The following is a 17,500-nucleotide window of genomic DNA, read 5'->3' as shown; positions in this document are numbered from 1 at the left end:
CGTCCCATTCATCCTTTCTTACTGTTAATGCCATTACTGAACTTGCTAGATTATGCATGAAAAGGTGAAGCACTATCCACACGTTTGTTAGAGGAAGAACCAGCTGGAGGTCCTAATCTAACTTTAAAGGCAGCTGGAACTTTCTTCAAAGCAGATACCGAAGGTGAGGTTGAGACCAGGAGGTGACGGCACAGCTACCTTCGAAGGACCTGCACCCTTAAAAGTAAATGAACAAAGAATAAGGAAGCCATTGCTAGCCTTCCTTCGCTTCTCCGTCGTCGCCAGTACGTCCCTCTGAGTAAAGAGGGACGTTGCACCTAGCTCTAGCGCATTGCTCAATGCAATTGTTGACTCTTGTTTAACTTGCCTAGATAATTGGAAAACAACAGTATTCCTCTATTCAGAAACCAGATGGCCCATTGACTTGGCAACTGATGCACCATAAAGTTCATTCCTTTTATACCTGATAGAACTGACTTGCTGTACTTTGCCAACATCTCAGCAGCTAATCCCTCCATCAACACACACACACTGCAGGATTGATGAGAAGAGTAAATGGCCTCAGACCTTCGGGCATGTAAAATCTGTCAACACAGTGTGGGATATAGAATCTTACTCAGCCTGCTTGGTAGGAAAACTTTTGACAGGCATCTGGGGAGACAGTTCTTTCCTTCTAGAGTATGCAATATGTGGACAGAGAATGGAACCGAGAGCATATTCTCAAGTTGAAGGGGAGGTTGATGATTGCATTCTCCTTCAAAAGCAGAACTACCTTGGATCCTTACATGCCCAGAGACTGCTTTAGTACCACGTGCTTTAGCCACCGAAGAGTGTAACATCCATCCATTGAGAAACTGCCACTAGAGAGTTATTTGGTCCTTTGCCTGGCCATACTACTACATTGGATCCCTCTCTCTGTATAGGACTCATTTGTACTTTGCCTACAAATACACTGGATAATCTGGACTATTCTGTCCACATTCTCCTCTGTCATAAAATTGTTCAGGGGCTACTTTCCTCTTGGTAAGGGTAGAAGAGGCTCTTAAGCTATGGTAAGCAGCTCTTCTAGGAGAAAGACACTCCAAAATCAAACCATTGTTCTCTAGTCTTTGGTAGTCCCATAGCCTCTGTACCATAGTCTTCTTTTTGTCTTGGGTTAGAGTTCTCTTGCTTGGGGGTGCACTATCTTATTTCTCTTTCTTTTATATTTTTGAAATTTTTATAGTTTATATATTAAAGATCTAATTTAATGTTGTTACTATTCTTGAAACATTTTATTTTAATTGTTCATTACTTCTCTTTTAGTTTATTTATTCCTGTTTCCTTTCCTCACAGTGCTATTTTATCCTGTTGGAGCCCTTGGGCTTATATCATCCTACTTTTCCAACTAAGGTTGTAGTTTAGCTTGTAATAATAATAATAATAATAATAATAATAATAATAATAATAATAATAATAATAATAATAATAGCGTGAACATGTAGGAAAATCCTGATATATGGGCTGGCAATTAAGGGAAAGAACAGGTGGCAGGTAATCTCATTCCCATATGCAAATGGGAGCATTCATAGTGTCCATGGGGTCAGAAGGAGAACGCTTACTTGACGGCTGATCACATAGCAACCGATCATGGTACAACCTATCATGAAGTGACCAATTGCAAAGTGAAAAACTTTTCGGTGACCGATCATGATAGGACCAAGCACTTAGAGATCAATCAAAAAGAAATTGATCATGAGAATACTGAGGATTATATTCTTGATCACACTGATATGAGAGAATGTTTATTAGCTCTTAAAAGAGAGGAGACCAATCACTATAGTTCCACTCACCTCACCACAAGCCAATTTCTCCCCCATCAGAACTGAAATATCCTTACGGACAGAAACCAAGGTGTACCTTGATCATCCATGAAAAGGAAGAGGAGACAGACGATGCTCTTCATCCCAAACTGACATTGCATTTGCTCAGTTTTTTACAAGGCTGAGCACAGGTAACAGAAGTGTAGGCACCTGTACCACGTGCCAAGACACCTTCCACGTTTGGGTTGGTTCTTGGTTGGAGGCTTACGTGATTCCTGTAGATCAGTCTTCTGGATATCTCTAATGAATTTTAATTCTTCTTTAGGGCAAAAGTAGTAGTGTCTGAAGGATTACCCAGAAACGAGGCAGAGGAGAATGAAGAACCAGAAGAGGAAGAGGAGTGCACATGCTTCTTCTTCTTGCTTCTTTAGGGTAGAGGTCAAGAAAGCCACAGGGGTCTCTCCAACAGCAGTCAAGACCACATCAACAGGAGATACATCAACCAGTGGCTCCACTGGCAGAGCAGGAGACAGGGAAAGCAAAGTAGTGAAAGCCTCAAAAGGCTTTTTATTTAAACTGGCTGCACTGTTAAACAATGGTTTAAAAAAGCAAATTCTAAAACTTCCCTACCCACCATAAAAATCTCTGCATTCAAAACAAGGAAGATTTTAACTAAACATTGAGTTTGGGAGTCTAAGAAACTCGATTAAGCTAAAGACGTGATAAACTGTGTTATTACCAGGATTGACTACTGCAACTCCATCTATTACAATTTACTAAAAGTACAACTTAAGAAATTACAAAAAATAATAAACACAGGAGGAAGACTGATAAAAGGTGTCCCACCTAGAGAAAGGATTATCCGTATACTAAATGATTTACACTGGCTGCTGATTAAAGCGAGAATTGAATTTAAAATATATACAAGTTATCAGAACCAGTGAAGCCAACAAATCGTGTTGACACTAGAGTTACAGATGGTTTAAAACTATTGGAACCTAGTTATATGTCTACTGTAGGCTCCAGAGCCTTTAAATATGCGGCCCCGAGACTATACAACAAGCTCCCACTAGACATTCAAGAGGAAACTGAAGACTTTCTTATTCCCTGAGTAGTTTGACAGTGGCGATTTAACAGTAAATGAGCAATACGTTATATGAATGTTAAATACTCTAACCGAACAAGATAAAATGACAGTGGAGGTCCTGTAGAGAGTGGGATTCCCCTGCTGTATGGAACCAGAAAAGCAGCCATCAAAGTAAGTACGGGACCTGGAGGTATCTTAGTCCGTTGGGACAAAAAACAGTGCTGGGTACTACTTGTATATCTGCCCAACTACTCGTACATTATATCACATAAATCATAATCTGAAAAGGATTGTGCAGGCAAGAACTCATGATATACAGATTATTATTATTATTATTATTATTATTATTATTATTATTACTATCATTATTATTATTATTATTATTATTATTATTATTATTATTACTACTACTACTACTACTATTACTACTACTACTACTACTACTACTACTTGCTAAGCTATAACCCTAGTTAGAAAAGCAGGATTCTATAAGCCCAGGGGATCCAATAGCGAAAATAGTCCCATGAGGAAAGGAAACAAGGAAAAATAAAATATTTTAAGAAGAGTTATAGCATTAAAATAAATACCTTCCATATAAACTATAAAATCTTTAACAAAACAAGAGGAAGAGACATAGGATAGATTAGTGTGCCCGAGTGTACCCTTAACCAAGAGAACTCTAACCCAAGACAATGGAAGACCATGGTACAGAGGCTATTGTACTACCAAAGACTAGAGAACAAGGTTTGATTTTGGAGTGTCTTTGTCCTAGAAGAGCTGCTTACAACAGCTAAAGTCTCTTCTACCCTTACCAAGAGGAAAGTAGCCACTGAACAATTACAGTGCAGTAGTTAACCCCTTGGGTGAAGAAGAATTGTTAGGTAATCTCAGTGTTGTCAGGTGTATGAGGACAAAGGATAATAAGCCAGACTATTCGGTGTGTGTGTGTGTAAGCAAAAGAAAAATGAGCCGTAACCAGATAGAAAGATCCAATGTAGTACTGTCTGGCCAGTCAAAAGACCCCATAACTCTCTAGCGGTAGTATCTCAACGGGTGGCTGGTGCCCTGGCCAACATACTACCTAAGATAACATATATAAGGGAACAAAAAATTAATAACTCAGATTGTGATAAAGACGGTCTGGCAGTTGGCATATGGTGACAACAGCAAAATCTCAATGTGGAATATGTAAATAACCGAATATATATTAAGAAAATACAGCTTCTTAATAGATTAATATACCACAAATTTTAAAGTAATCTGTATTTATACTGATACAGTATAAACACGAGTATTTTAATAGAGTATGACTTAATACAATTTTTGATGATTCATTAAATAATTATAAAAAAATTATTTTTGTTTTTCAGTAAAGTAATATTATCCTAAAAAATCTTACAAAGGGAGTTATGTCATACCATAGAAATTAATGTTGATAAATCTGCCTCAGTTATAAAATGTATCGAATTTAATGGATTTTAAGACCATCACATTACCCTTTTAACACATATCATTTCTATATATATTGTATACTATAATATAATTGTCGCATAAAAACATGATTGACCATATTTCTTAAAAGTAAGGAAGTGCCATTTTCTCCACTTGAGCTCCGTGTACTTCTGAAAGTCTGTGCTTACATAAAAAAAAAAAATAGATTGAGATTCCCTCCAAAACTAAAAAAAAAAATAATTGGGATTCCCTCCAACACACCTCATTGGCACACTATTGCTGCCTTTCAGAGCCAAATAGGGGAGATCCTGCTACTCTAATTGCCATTGGAAGCCACCTACAGTAATACAGAAATAGACCTGGAGTGGATCAGCATTCATTGTTAACAGAAACTGTATCTTTAGATAGAAAATGCTGTCTTGCCTCCTCAGCATACTAGTCAATGAAACAAATTCTAAGTACATCTTTATTAGAAATTGAATACTTTTCTTTTCTCCAGGAAAGCAAAGTTTTACTTGTGAATCACAATTTGTTTTTCACGATGATGTACAATACAGCCGTACACCCATACACACAATAATACGCTAACCAGTAATATTTCTAAAAGTACTGCAGAAATATATGAATTTCTGCCAGGCACGAACTTAGACATGACACATCTCTGCCAGGATCAAACATAGGCAATGCATAGTCTGCTGGGCTCAAATTTAGACAATGCATTTCTTTCAGGCTCGAATTTAGATAATGCATATCTGCCAGGCTTGAACATAGGTAATGTAATTCTGCCAGGCTCAAACTTAGACAATGCATATCTGCCATGCGCGAACTCTGGCCATGCATTTCGCCAGGCTCGAAATTAGACAAGTAATTTTTGCCAGTCTCAAACTAACACAAATCCTTTTTGGCTATCTTAACCTTTGACAATGCATTTCTAACAGGGTTGAACTTTGGCAGTTGTATAAAATCCTCAGATTACTGTATCTACAGCAACATAACTGCCTGCTATCTATAATGATTCCCAGATAATTCCATAGCCATAAATAAATTATTCACTTTAGAAGTAAGTTTGTTTCTAATTTCTATTCACAGCTAGATGGTAACTCTTTTGTTTCAAAGACTTAGTTACCACAATTCACTTATCTGTATAAAAGCTATCAGACTTATTTCTTGGGGAATTTCTAGAATAAAAAAAAATATTTCTCCATATATTCCCTTATAACATGGGAAGATTGTTTGTCTTTGTCCCCAAGTTTCACTTGCTTCCCCACTTCCTCCATCTTTAATTAGCATTCACCATGAGCTACGTCAAGCCACATGATACCAAGAGTAATTTTGACCTGAAAAAGTGACATATTAAGAGATAGGCTTTTCCATAATGGCAGTCCGTTGTCATCCATCAGCATCGTAACGACTGGGTCTTTGCAGGTTGTCTTCTACCGATATTTTTCTTGTCTTTTTCTTCCTCAGGCAACCCAAATTTCTCCAGAAGGCCTTTAGATTTTCGATCGTCTCCTCCTGCATCAGGTTGAAACACATGGCAACAAGGGCACTCCCCACCAGGAGGTAGACTGTACAAATGATCTGTTGAGACTCGACCTCCTGGTCGTCGTTCTCACCCTCTACAGTTTTTCCTGGAACCTGGAAAAGTATATGCAAAGATGATTAGAACTATGTTTCTTAATGATTTATACTGACGAAAATTTATGCAGACTTTATTCAATTTTTTTAACAGAAACCATATACATAAAATTTATTCAGAACCAACTCAATTATCTGCTTATCACCAGTTCTTAGGAGTAAAGAATTAAATGAACCATGTACATTGTGAGCATATGGACTATGTTGAAGCAATTTCCTCCTGTAATGAGACTGATGATATTATCATAGTAGAACAGATGTGTTCTTTTGAATCTACACCCTACGGACTGCCTTGCATGATTCATAGCAGATAGGAGAGTTCTATTACTTACTTCTGATTTGTTTCCTTTTGTTTCTTCCTAGTTTGTTGCCCATCTTCTCCAACTCTACCTTATTCCTAACTCATTAGAATAGTCTCAGACAAGTATAGAATAGCATTATCCAGCGTTTTCGAAATGATTTTCCTTGACTGACATTTTAGAAACATCTTTTATTAAAATTTATAAACATAAAAGTACCTTGATTTCTTTCATATTATTATTATTATTATTATTATTATTATTATTATTATTATTATTATTATTATTATTATTATTATTATTATTATTATTATTATTATTATTATTATCATTATTATTACTAGCCAAGCTACAACCCTAGCTGGAAAAACAAGATGCTATAAGCCCAAGGGCTCCGACAAGGAAAATAGCCCAGTGATGAGAGGGAATAAGGAAATAAATACACTTATTACTAGCCAAGCTACAACCCTAGCTGGAAAAGCAAGATGCTATAAGCCCAAGGGCTCCGGCAAGGAATATAGCCCAGTGAAGAGAGGGAATAAGGAAATGAATACACTTATTACTAACCAAGCTACAACCCTAGCTGGAAAAGCAAGATGCTATAAGCCCAAGGGCTCCGACAAGGAATATAGCCCAGTGAAGAGAGGAAATAAGGAAATGAATACACGATGAGAAAAAAAAAAATAACAATAAATTATTCTAAAAACAGTAACAACAATTCAGCCACCATGACCAACATGCTAAAAGATGTGTTTCTTATGGTGCTAAAAAGCTGAACTTTAATGCGCACGAAACGCCAACAGGGAAACATTCACCAGGGAACACAATATGCTGAATGTTTAGTAGCTAAGAATCTTATTTGAGCATAGCCAGCCACCTTGATTATTCCACTTGCATGCCTAAAGAAATGAGTTTAACAGATTATTCCCTGAAAACAATTGCTATCGGTGGCTCTCTCTAGTATTAATGAACTGGAAAACTTTGCACCCAAAATATAAGGACCTTTAATTTTACTGGGATAATTTACTTTGAGGTAAATAAACTCTGTTGAAACCAAAAGATATTGTCATTTGACCCTTTTACCCATATAACGTGACTTAGAATCGACCATGCTTTATTGGATTAATATAGTAGGAAAGCGAACAGGTCCACAAGTTGCAGAAAAAAATCTACTTATATTTCAGAAAAAATGATTATTCTACTTTCAATTTTACTTGAAAATATACTACCATAACTATAACTTTTGTTGTAAAGCATAAGCATTTTAGAATTATTCCAACACGCCTTGTGATACTGTTTATTTTACCTTAAATTGTTTAGAGAAGGATACGTGGACAATTCAATTTAAATCAATTAATTCACTGTTATAGTTTCAATAAATGATTACAGAGTTCAGTGAAACAGTGACACCTAATGAAAAAATTGCTTCAGAGCTACAGATTTTACGTAATTCATGTAGGATAGACACATATTTAATAAATGAAAAATGCTGAAATTATAGCTAAACCATAACAAAACATAACAAAAATGTAGTTAGGCTGATTCAGTTCCTTTCATTATCATCTCATAACATTCCAGGGTACAGGATAATCATTAGTTTTTTTTTTTTTTTTTAATAAAATGAAGACTTAAAGGATACTGAAAAAGGTGGGTCTGTCCTGTTCTTACTCTTCTATAATAAATCAGTCTTTTTCAATTTATCTTTGCAGTACTGTAGTTCCTTTAGAACTTCAAGGCAGATTACATTTTAGCCTGATGCTTTTCTATTTTGGGCTGATTATATCATTTTGCATTTCCTTTGCAACACAAATCCATAGGAGTATATTCATTAGGTCATAGAAGCGTTTGCTTAATTTGGATAAGAACTTATTCTGTTATTGTGCAAATAATGGAATAAGATATAACCGTTATTCAACTAAAATCCATTTTACAATACTCTACAATTATTTAATGTACTTCAAGGGAAGACTGAGCAATCTTAACATACTTTTTTAAGAGACTTTTCTACTTGAAGTGTGAAAATTGTCATAAAAACAGAGCAGCAATGAGAACCCAAATTCAATAAGATTGAGATATAAGCTGGCATTGCCACTCACCAAATCTCCAAAGCCTATTGTGCTGAGAGAGATGTAGGAGAAGTAACAAGCATCCAAAACAGACCATCTCTCCCACTGTGCGAATATAAGGCCACCGACGCCAACGTAGATGGCGATGACCAAGAGGCACCAAGTAATCGGGATGGTTCTCCGCGGGGAGGAATCGCCAGTCTGTCCCTGATAAGAAAAAAAAATTATAATAATAGGTTGTTTATATGAGCCGTTACAAAGACTTGGTTTATTCCTCCATTAGCAGCTACTACTTCCTGATGTCAACTTAAGATGAAATAGAAAAGAGTATAAAAAGGTGATGCTTTTTCAAAACATCATAACATCAGATGACAATCGACTAGTTAAGGAGATAGTGGAAGATCAAATAAGAGAACCATATGGAGAATGTTGGGGAAAAAGAATCAGACATATGCAATAAATATGATATTAAAATTGAAGAAGTAAGAAAGTTTAAAAAGCACGAACTCAAAAAAAGGGAAATGAAAAGTAAAGTGGCAAGTGAAATTAAAAGAAAAATAGATAAAAAGAAAGCAGAGATGACCAAACTGAGGTTTGTGAATAGTAATGGCAGAAGAATTACATAGAACTTAACATCAATGAGACAGTAATAGCTATGAAAACAAGCTTGAATATGATAGAATTAAAAGATATTATAGAGACAGGAATGATGAGGATAGACTTTGTGTGTTGCGTAGGGAGGCAGAGGATACTACGGAGCATATGTTTTGCTGTAATGAGTTAAGAACATTTAGAAACAATGACATAGAAATAGGGAATTTAAAAACACCAACTAAAGATGTTGCTCAGTATATTAGAAAGACCATTGAAGTTAGAAGTAAAAGTATGCAAGCTGTGAAGCTGTCTGTGTAGGAGGTAACTAATGATAATGAATTTTCTGCAGATTGCAGAGCTTTGCACCTACTACGCTTCTTCTAGTAGTGTGCCCACAATCACAATTGTGGAGAAAGCAACAAGGAACCTGGAGGTTTAGTAATAAAGCTCCGTTGCAAAGGCTATGCCTCACCTTGAACCTGAACCTGAGACAAAACAGAAGTTAGAAAGGTTAATGAAGTGGTTAGAAATGGAAGGATATAAACGGTTAATAAATACAACTACTTAGGAGAATGGTTCTCAGAAATGTGAAACCATAGTTTTAGCATAAGTAAAAGGGAAGCAAAAATAGAATGGATGGTGCAAGAACTTATGAAGTATGGAGACTGTAAAAAAGTATGAGATTTGGCATTGCTTGTGATAATAAAGATTTATGAAACAGTAGTAGTTCCTACAATGTTTGCAAATATTGAGACATGGGTGTAATAAAGGAGAAAGAAATGAAAGAGCTAGGGGGTATACAGTACAAAATTATGAAGGAATGTTTGAACAGGTTGCAATCACACCTTATTGGGGGTTAATAGTGGAAACAGGAATAAGGCCAGTTGAAAATAGAATATGAAAAGGTGATGCTGTTTCATAATATCATTACATCAGATGATAAGCTAAAAGATTAGTTAAGGAGATAATGAACGATCAAATAAGGGAACCATGTGTGGAATACTGGGGAAAAGTCTTTTCTAAATATGCAAAAAATATGATATTAAAATTGAAGAATAAAGGAAGTATAAAAATCAAGAACTCAAGAAATACATAAAAAGTAAAGTAACAAATGAAATTAAAAGAAAAATATAAGAAAAGAAAGCCGAAATGACATAGCTGAGATTTGTAAATAGTAATGACAGAAGAGATTACCCAAGAGAACTTAACATTAAGGAAACAATCCTAGTAGTGAAGACAAGGTTGTTTATGATAGAATTAAAAGAAAATTATAGAAAAATGAATGAAAGGGATAGGCTTTGCGTGTTGTGTATGGAGGCAAATGATACTATGGAGTATATGTTTTGCTGTAAAGAATCAAGAAAATTTAGAAGCAGTTGCATAGAATCAAGGAAGTTAGAATCGCCAACCAAAGAACTTACCCGATATATTAGACAGGCTCTGGAAGTTAGAAATGAAAGTATGTAAGCTGTGCTGCCTGTGTAGGAGGCAACTAATGGCAATGAACTTTCTGCAGATGGCAGAGCTTTGCACATACACATGTAGTAATGTGTCCACAATCACAGTGTTGTAGAGTGAGCAATGAATAAATTGGATGATACAAACTAAAATCAGATTACCTTTTGACTTGTTTAGAATTGATAACGCAAAATACAGAACATGTACGACAAACAGTAGTTAAATAATTTGTTGATTATAAAATAATTAGAATTTTAAAGGGGATTTTTTTTTGTAGACATACGAAAGGAATTGAAATAGGAATTCATGAAAAGATGCATATAACTGCTAAAATAATTGGTGTTCTTAAAATGAGAGAGAGAGAGAGAGAGAGAGAGAGAGAGAGAGAGAGAGAGAGAGAGAGAGAGAGAGAGAGAGAGAGAGCTGCAGCTTAAGCCTAAATTAAATAATTGTTGGCTGTCTTCCTTACTCTCGTAAATCATCCAATTAATGGACAAACGTGTGGCTGAAGTAGATAATTTTCACCTTTGAATTAGTAGGAAAACCCAACTAATTTGTAAGGAATGGTTCTATAATGCAATGAGATTTGAATCTTTGCCACAGGAATTGTACAGCCTAATCAGGATTTCTATGTTTCCGTTTTATTTCTGAGACCATAATCATTTTCTCTTTAGAAACTTAAGACGGTTTTTAGCAAAATAATATAGGTAATTTTCAATAAAAACTTCCCATACGGAATATTTCCATTTAAAATCTCAAACAACCTTGTCGTTCAGTCTTAGCCTTCCTTGGCTGCAAAAGTAAACTATTCTATAAATGAAACTTGAAGTTACCAGATCAAATTATACTTTCAAATATTCCAGCTCAAAAGTCAATCATAATGATAAAACATTTAGTTCTAGCATCAGGGAATATACTTCCTATTTCCATTATAAACAAAACGACAAATATATAGCTAACTAGAATTTGAGAGCAACTAAAACACCAATATTAATTTGAATATATATGTTATTACAGGACTTCATAAAACACAGAAACACATATGTGTTATTTTCCGAAACATCTCTATTTTTTGCATTAAGTGTATGCAATTGATACAGTATTTATTATAATTTGTCGAGTAAAAACCTAACCATGGAAATAGCATATTACAGTACTACTTCTATGGACGCCATTACTTGAAAGCAGACCGTGATCGAAGGTGGTCTGCTCTACTTCCATTTGTCTTGATATAAATGGTTACTTAATAGTTTATCCTTCCAACTGTATATGATACTGTATTTTGGGTTGCTCATAATGAATCTGATTGCCTTGTTTACGAAAAGAGTAAGCAAAGCTTGAGACAACAGCGCTGAGAATGCTAAGGTGGATTATGGGAATATCACTGTTTGAAAGATTGGAAAATGATGAAATAACAAGAATGGCAGGTATTGTAAGGATTACAGATGTGATACGAGTGTCAAGTCTGAGATGGTATGGGCACGTGTTGAGGATGTGATGGTGGGGAGGGAGTGAGGAGGGCTTGGGAGGAACCTGTAAGGGGGAGAAGATCAAGAGGGAGGCAGATAGACATGCCAGGCTGACACTTGCACTACTTTTTGTCACGAATTTGTCGTGGCAAGTTGTGACATTTTGTGGCACAAACTGGAAAATAAAAAAAATAAAAAAAATTACCTCAGAATCACAGCTCACCTGTACACATTGACACGAACTGGCACGACGAGTTCACGACGAGTTCATGGATAGTTTTAGCATAGTTTGCGCACTTCCCGCATCGTCCTGACGAGTTCACGAACAGTTCGCGAATAGTTCACGCCGCGTTCACGTAATTTTGTCGTGACTAAAATTTTAAACATTTCAAAATTCTCGTCACGACATGCCACGATGTCACGACAGGTTCACGACAAGTTCACTCCAGTTCACGACGAGTTCACGCCAGTTCACGACTCGAGTCGTGACAATGCGTGCCACAAATTCGTGCAAGTGTCAGGGTACCTTTAGATGGCAAGATAAGGTGATGGAGAGAAGAGGTTTGGTGGAAAAGGATGCCTTTGATATAAGGCATTAGAGAGGGTGCATCAGGTAACCAACCCCTTAATGTAAGGACAACAGTGGGGAAGAAGATGATAACAAACCTTATTGTAAAATACTTGGTTGGTAAGTTGCATATGATGGTCTTGTTGACGTAAAAATAGAAAAGATATCAAACTCTACTCCGAATTCTCTTAGTTGGTAGAATAAAGGGGCCCAAATCAGGCCTCTAATGCCTTTCAATACTTCCCCCTACTTATAGGCCAACATAGATCTTGATTCTAATCTTTATGGAAAAAAAAAGAAAAAAAAATCTAAAATCGTTATCTTGAAATCCAAAATTGAAAATGGCTTCATCTCAACCTACTATTGCAACAAACCTGAATCGTTTAATTCTCTCGTGCTACTCACCTTAATACTGGATCCAGCCTGACCATTCACCCTCAAGTTTTGCGAGGCTGTCACGGGGCGAATGGTTCCACTGGCAGTTCTGTAGTAACCCAGTGACCCAATGTCGCATCTGGGGAATGGATGAAAATTAGGTCATCAGCAGAGTCAGTCAAATAATATCGCAGGATAATGGTTGTAAAGCAAATTAGAATGAATTTGTTTCCCGACAAAATCTTAACTCATCTGGGTTTTTCGTTGTCTGGGTAAAGCGGTCATGGCAAGTTGCATGGAAATAAAAACTGAGAAGTTTTACTGGTGTTAAAACCATCCCAACCACTGAAAAACAAGCACTCATTAATAAAAGTTATCATCATTATCCCTCTGTAGACTTTTGAATTGGGTACGTTGTTAATAAATGGCGTTGCATTCTTTTTATATACCTTGTCTGACGACATACGATGAACTGCGTCACGCTTGCAAAGAGAAAAATGACGTCTGTCCCCAACAGTTCTTTGAATACGTTCTCTCTTATATAGGTGGGCGTCAGGAGAGAGAGAGAGAGAGAGAGAGAGAGAGAGAGAGAGAGAGAGAGAGAGAGAGAGAGAGAGATTAACTACATTTAATTCCTAGATTAATTTGGAGAAGAATAACAAGAAATCAAAATAGCATAATCCTTTCTTCTGGGAAAACCCCTTTTTTTATGGTTGAGCCCCGTCATCCCTTCTTGGAATAGCCCAAACAATATTTCTATGGATGCAAAGAATGTGCTTAACTTCTCATGTCCTTGAATTATTACCATCATCGTTGACATATAAAACGAGAACAGACTGATACCTTCCCATCCAAGCGTCAGTTACTCTATTAGTTACACTCATGAATCCAATGTCAAAAAAGTAACAGACAAAGTAATATGATTGTCTTGTATGTAAGGTGGGCCAAGTTCTGGGACCTGATAAGCCCAGATAAACCAGCATGGCATTTAATACTTAATAAATTTTCGTTTACATATTTTTGCACCGAGATTACGAAACAATTCTTCTTCACCCACGGGGTTAATAACTGTACTGTAATTGTTCAGTGGCTATTTTCCTCTTGGTAAGGGTAGAAGAGACTCTTTAGCTATGGTAAGCAGTTCTAGATTTACAATCCAAAATCAAACCATTGTTCTCTAGTCTTCGGTAATGCCATAACTTCTGTACCATGGTCTTCCACTATCATGGATTAGAGGTCTCTTACTTGACAGTGCACTCGGGCACGCTGTTCTATTTCATTTCTCTTCCTCTTCTCTTTGTTTAGTTTTTACAGTTTATATATAAAAAATCTAATCTAATGTCGTTAATTTTCATAAAATATTTCATTTTGATTGTTTATTACATCTCTTGTAGTTTATTAATTTTCTTGTTCGCTTTCCTAACTGGGCTATTTTTCCCTGTTGGAGCCTTTGGGCTTATAACATATGCTTTTATAACAAGAGTTATAGCTTAGCTTGTAAAAAAAAAAAAAAAAAAAAAAAAAAAAAAAAATAATAATAATAATAATAATAATAATAATAATAGTCTGACCACATGTTTAAAAATAGCTTATAGAATTAAAAAAATATGATTTAAAAGCTTACGTACGATTAAAATGTTCTGTAGCAATAGACTTTTTTCAAGTAATTATTAACTGTGATGATGGCATAATGATAATATAAAAACGTCAATTATCTCAGAAAATGACATAGCAGAAAAGTTATTCAGTTGAGAGAGAGAGAGAGAGAGAGAGAGAGAGAGAGAGAGAGAGAGAGAGAGAGAGAGAGAGATCGTACCGCTACAGCCAAGAAACTTGTCCCACTCATATGTGTGTGTGTGTGTATATATATATATATATATATATATATATATATATATATATATATATATATATATATATATATATATATACATATATATTATGTTGTAAAATGTGGCATGGAGACAAAACCTGATGAATTGGAGTTACGAGTGTTGGTGAAAATAGCAAAAAAAGAAAAAAAAAAAAGAGACCTGACTGATTCCAATAATTACAGTGGTATAACACTTACGTCCGTTGTTATGAAAATATATAGTATGCTTATTCGAAAGAGAATGGAGAGAAATATTGATGAAAAACTGTGAGATGAACAAGCAGGATTTAGAAAAGGTAAAAGTTGTACTGACCAAATTTTCATTTTGAGACATGTTGTACAGCAATGCGTAGAATATAGATATCCCCTTTTGATGGCATTTGTGGACTATTAAAACCCTTTGATAGTGTGCACCGGCCAATTGCGTGGAGAGTCCTGCGATATTATGAAATTCCTCTTAAATAAGTAAATTTGGTTAAGTCTGTTTATGAGCATAACAAGTGCAAAGTTAATATTAATGGACTTATCAAATAAATTTCTAGTGAACAGAGGAGTATTCCAAGGGAATGTGTTGTCACCTATGTTGTTCATCCTCCTAATGTATTTTGTGATGTGTAGAACAGTCAGAGAAGATGGAGAAGAGTTGGACTGGATTGGTGATAGGAATTTACCAGACCTAGAGTATGCTGATGATGCTGCCTTTGTTAGCAGAACACCACAGGATTTGCAATGCTTGCTTACCAGAATGCATGAAATATCAAACGAGGTGGGGCTGAAGATAAATAGAAGAAAGATAGAGATGAGGAGAACAGAGTATGCAATGGAAGATGAACTATCATTGGAAGGGGAAAGGATTAATGAGGTAGAATCCTTTAAGTATTTGGGAACTATGAACTCCAATATGGGGTCTATAGAATTAGAGTTTAGTGAAAGATTGAAAAAAGCAAATCAGACAATGGCAAGATTAAGTAAAATTTTGAAATCAAATCGCCTGAAATTACATATAAAAATCAGACTATATATCACTTTAGTGAGGTCGGTGTTACTCCATGGACATGAGTCATGATATGACAATGAAACAATCTCTAATAGATTTAGTAGATTTGAGAATAAAGCCCTCAGAGGGATATTGGGAGTTAAATGGCAGGACAGGATTAGAAATGAAACTATAAGAGAGATTACTCGAGTGCCATATGTGGATGAGATCATGATGAGGGGTAGATGGAGATGGTTTGGCCATGCTCTTCGCACTCCCCAAGAGAGATTAGTTCACCAAACGTTCATCTGGGCTCCACAAGGCACTAGAAGAGTTGGAAGGGCCAGGCCTACATGGCTGAGGACTATGAATCGCGAAGTAGGAGATGATGAATTGAAAAGTATTGAATTAAAAGCTCAAGATAGAGACAACTGACGAAATCTAACCGAGGCCCTTTGCGTCAACAGGCGTAGGAGATGATGATGATGCTGATGATGATGACGATGATATTATATATATATATATATATATATATATATATATATATATATATATACACATATATATATATATATATATATATATATACACACATATATATATATATACATATATATATATATATATATATATATATATATATATATACATATATATATATACATATATATATATATATATACATACAGTATACATGCATACATGTACATAAATATACAATATATATATATATATATATATATATATATATATATATATATATATACACACGTAATTTATATGATATACACGCATAAACAATTTATTTTTCTAAATAAGCCACAAATACCCATTAATATCGAATTCTCTCTGCCACGGGATCTCAAACTTATAAGGAAATTGGCCAAAGACTCGAACCAACGACGGATATAAATACAGATACACATCAGACTATTGAGACTAATCAGCTGTGAAGACAGATAAGAGTTGATTCCGATTCTGCTGTATTTAATCCTGTCGAATTGAGGATTTGTACTCAGAATCGAAATCAATCAATCTCCAGCAGTCTAATGCTTATCCTTATCACTAACGGTCATAGAACACCTGGTATTATATTCTTATATTCATTACGATGCCCATCAACAACCATTCTTTGCAATCTACTACTTAAAAATTGAATAGCGATGCCAAGGAGACACATTTACTCCCATTTGATAAAATTTGAAAACAAGGGCCTATTTGTACGTTTTATCAAAAGACCTTCATGAACTTTATGGAAATTGGACGGTAATCAGCGGGGCCAGAAATGCCAAATAGGCCTACATATATGGCTAATGGAGTGACATTCCAATTCCTCCAAAGAGAAAATATACTGTAACACAAAACATAACAGAGCTAAAAATCCGCTCTCTTTATATAAAAAAGGGTAAAACACCATTTGAATTTATATCTCCTGAGCATCAAGGCCGAGTAAGTGTTTTAATTTAATTTGCCCCAAAAAAGCTAAATTAGACAACGAAACAGAGCAGAAAATTAACCCAAACTCAGTCCAGAAATATGAAAACATCTGAACAGGTGATATTCCAATTGCATCTCCAGGGAGAGTGGAGATATAGGATGTTTTCAACGTATTATTTTAAATGATGTCCGTCTCAGTTTCTTCTTGTTTATAACAAGGCCAATATATTGGCCTTGGTTTATAAGAGGTCCAAATGTTATAGGCAGATCTGTCATCTGTTTGGATCTCAATCAGATATTTTGTTTGACAGAAAGACACTCAGTTTACAATACGTCTCAAGAAGCCTTCCATAAACAATTCTCTTTCCTCCCTTCAAACTCGAAGGAATTGGCTGCATTCCAGTTT

General features: G+C 35.5%; 1 protein-coding gene across 1 annotated transcript in view; it reads right to left on the bottom strand.

Moving 5' to 3' along the window:
- Positions 1 to 4,780: 4,780 nt before the first annotated feature.
- Positions 4,781 to 17,500, bottom strand: part of LOC137630711 (TWiK family of potassium channels protein 18-like) — a 100,485-nt gene continuing 87,765 nt past the window's right edge. The window contains exons 4-6 of the mRNA XM_068362350.1: positions 12,839 to 12,947; positions 8,375 to 8,551; positions 4,781 to 5,979 (exon numbers count right to left, since the gene is read on the bottom strand). Coding sequence (XP_068218451.1) covers positions 5,731 to 5,979; positions 8,375 to 8,551; positions 12,839 to 12,947 — 535 coding nt within the window. The 3' untranslated portion in view covers positions 4,781 to 5,730. The remainder of the gene's footprint in view (positions 5,980 to 8,374; positions 8,552 to 12,838; positions 12,948 to 17,500) is intronic.

The sequence above is a fragment of the Palaemon carinicauda genome, chromosome 38, assembly GCF_036898095.1.
Source record: "Palaemon carinicauda isolate YSFRI2023 chromosome 38, ASM3689809v2, whole genome shotgun sequence".
In the NCBI taxonomy this organism is placed as follows: domain Eukaryota; kingdom Metazoa; phylum Arthropoda; class Malacostraca; order Decapoda; family Palaemonidae; genus Palaemon; species Palaemon carinicauda.
This window is presented reverse-complemented; position numbering and strand designations above follow the sequence as displayed.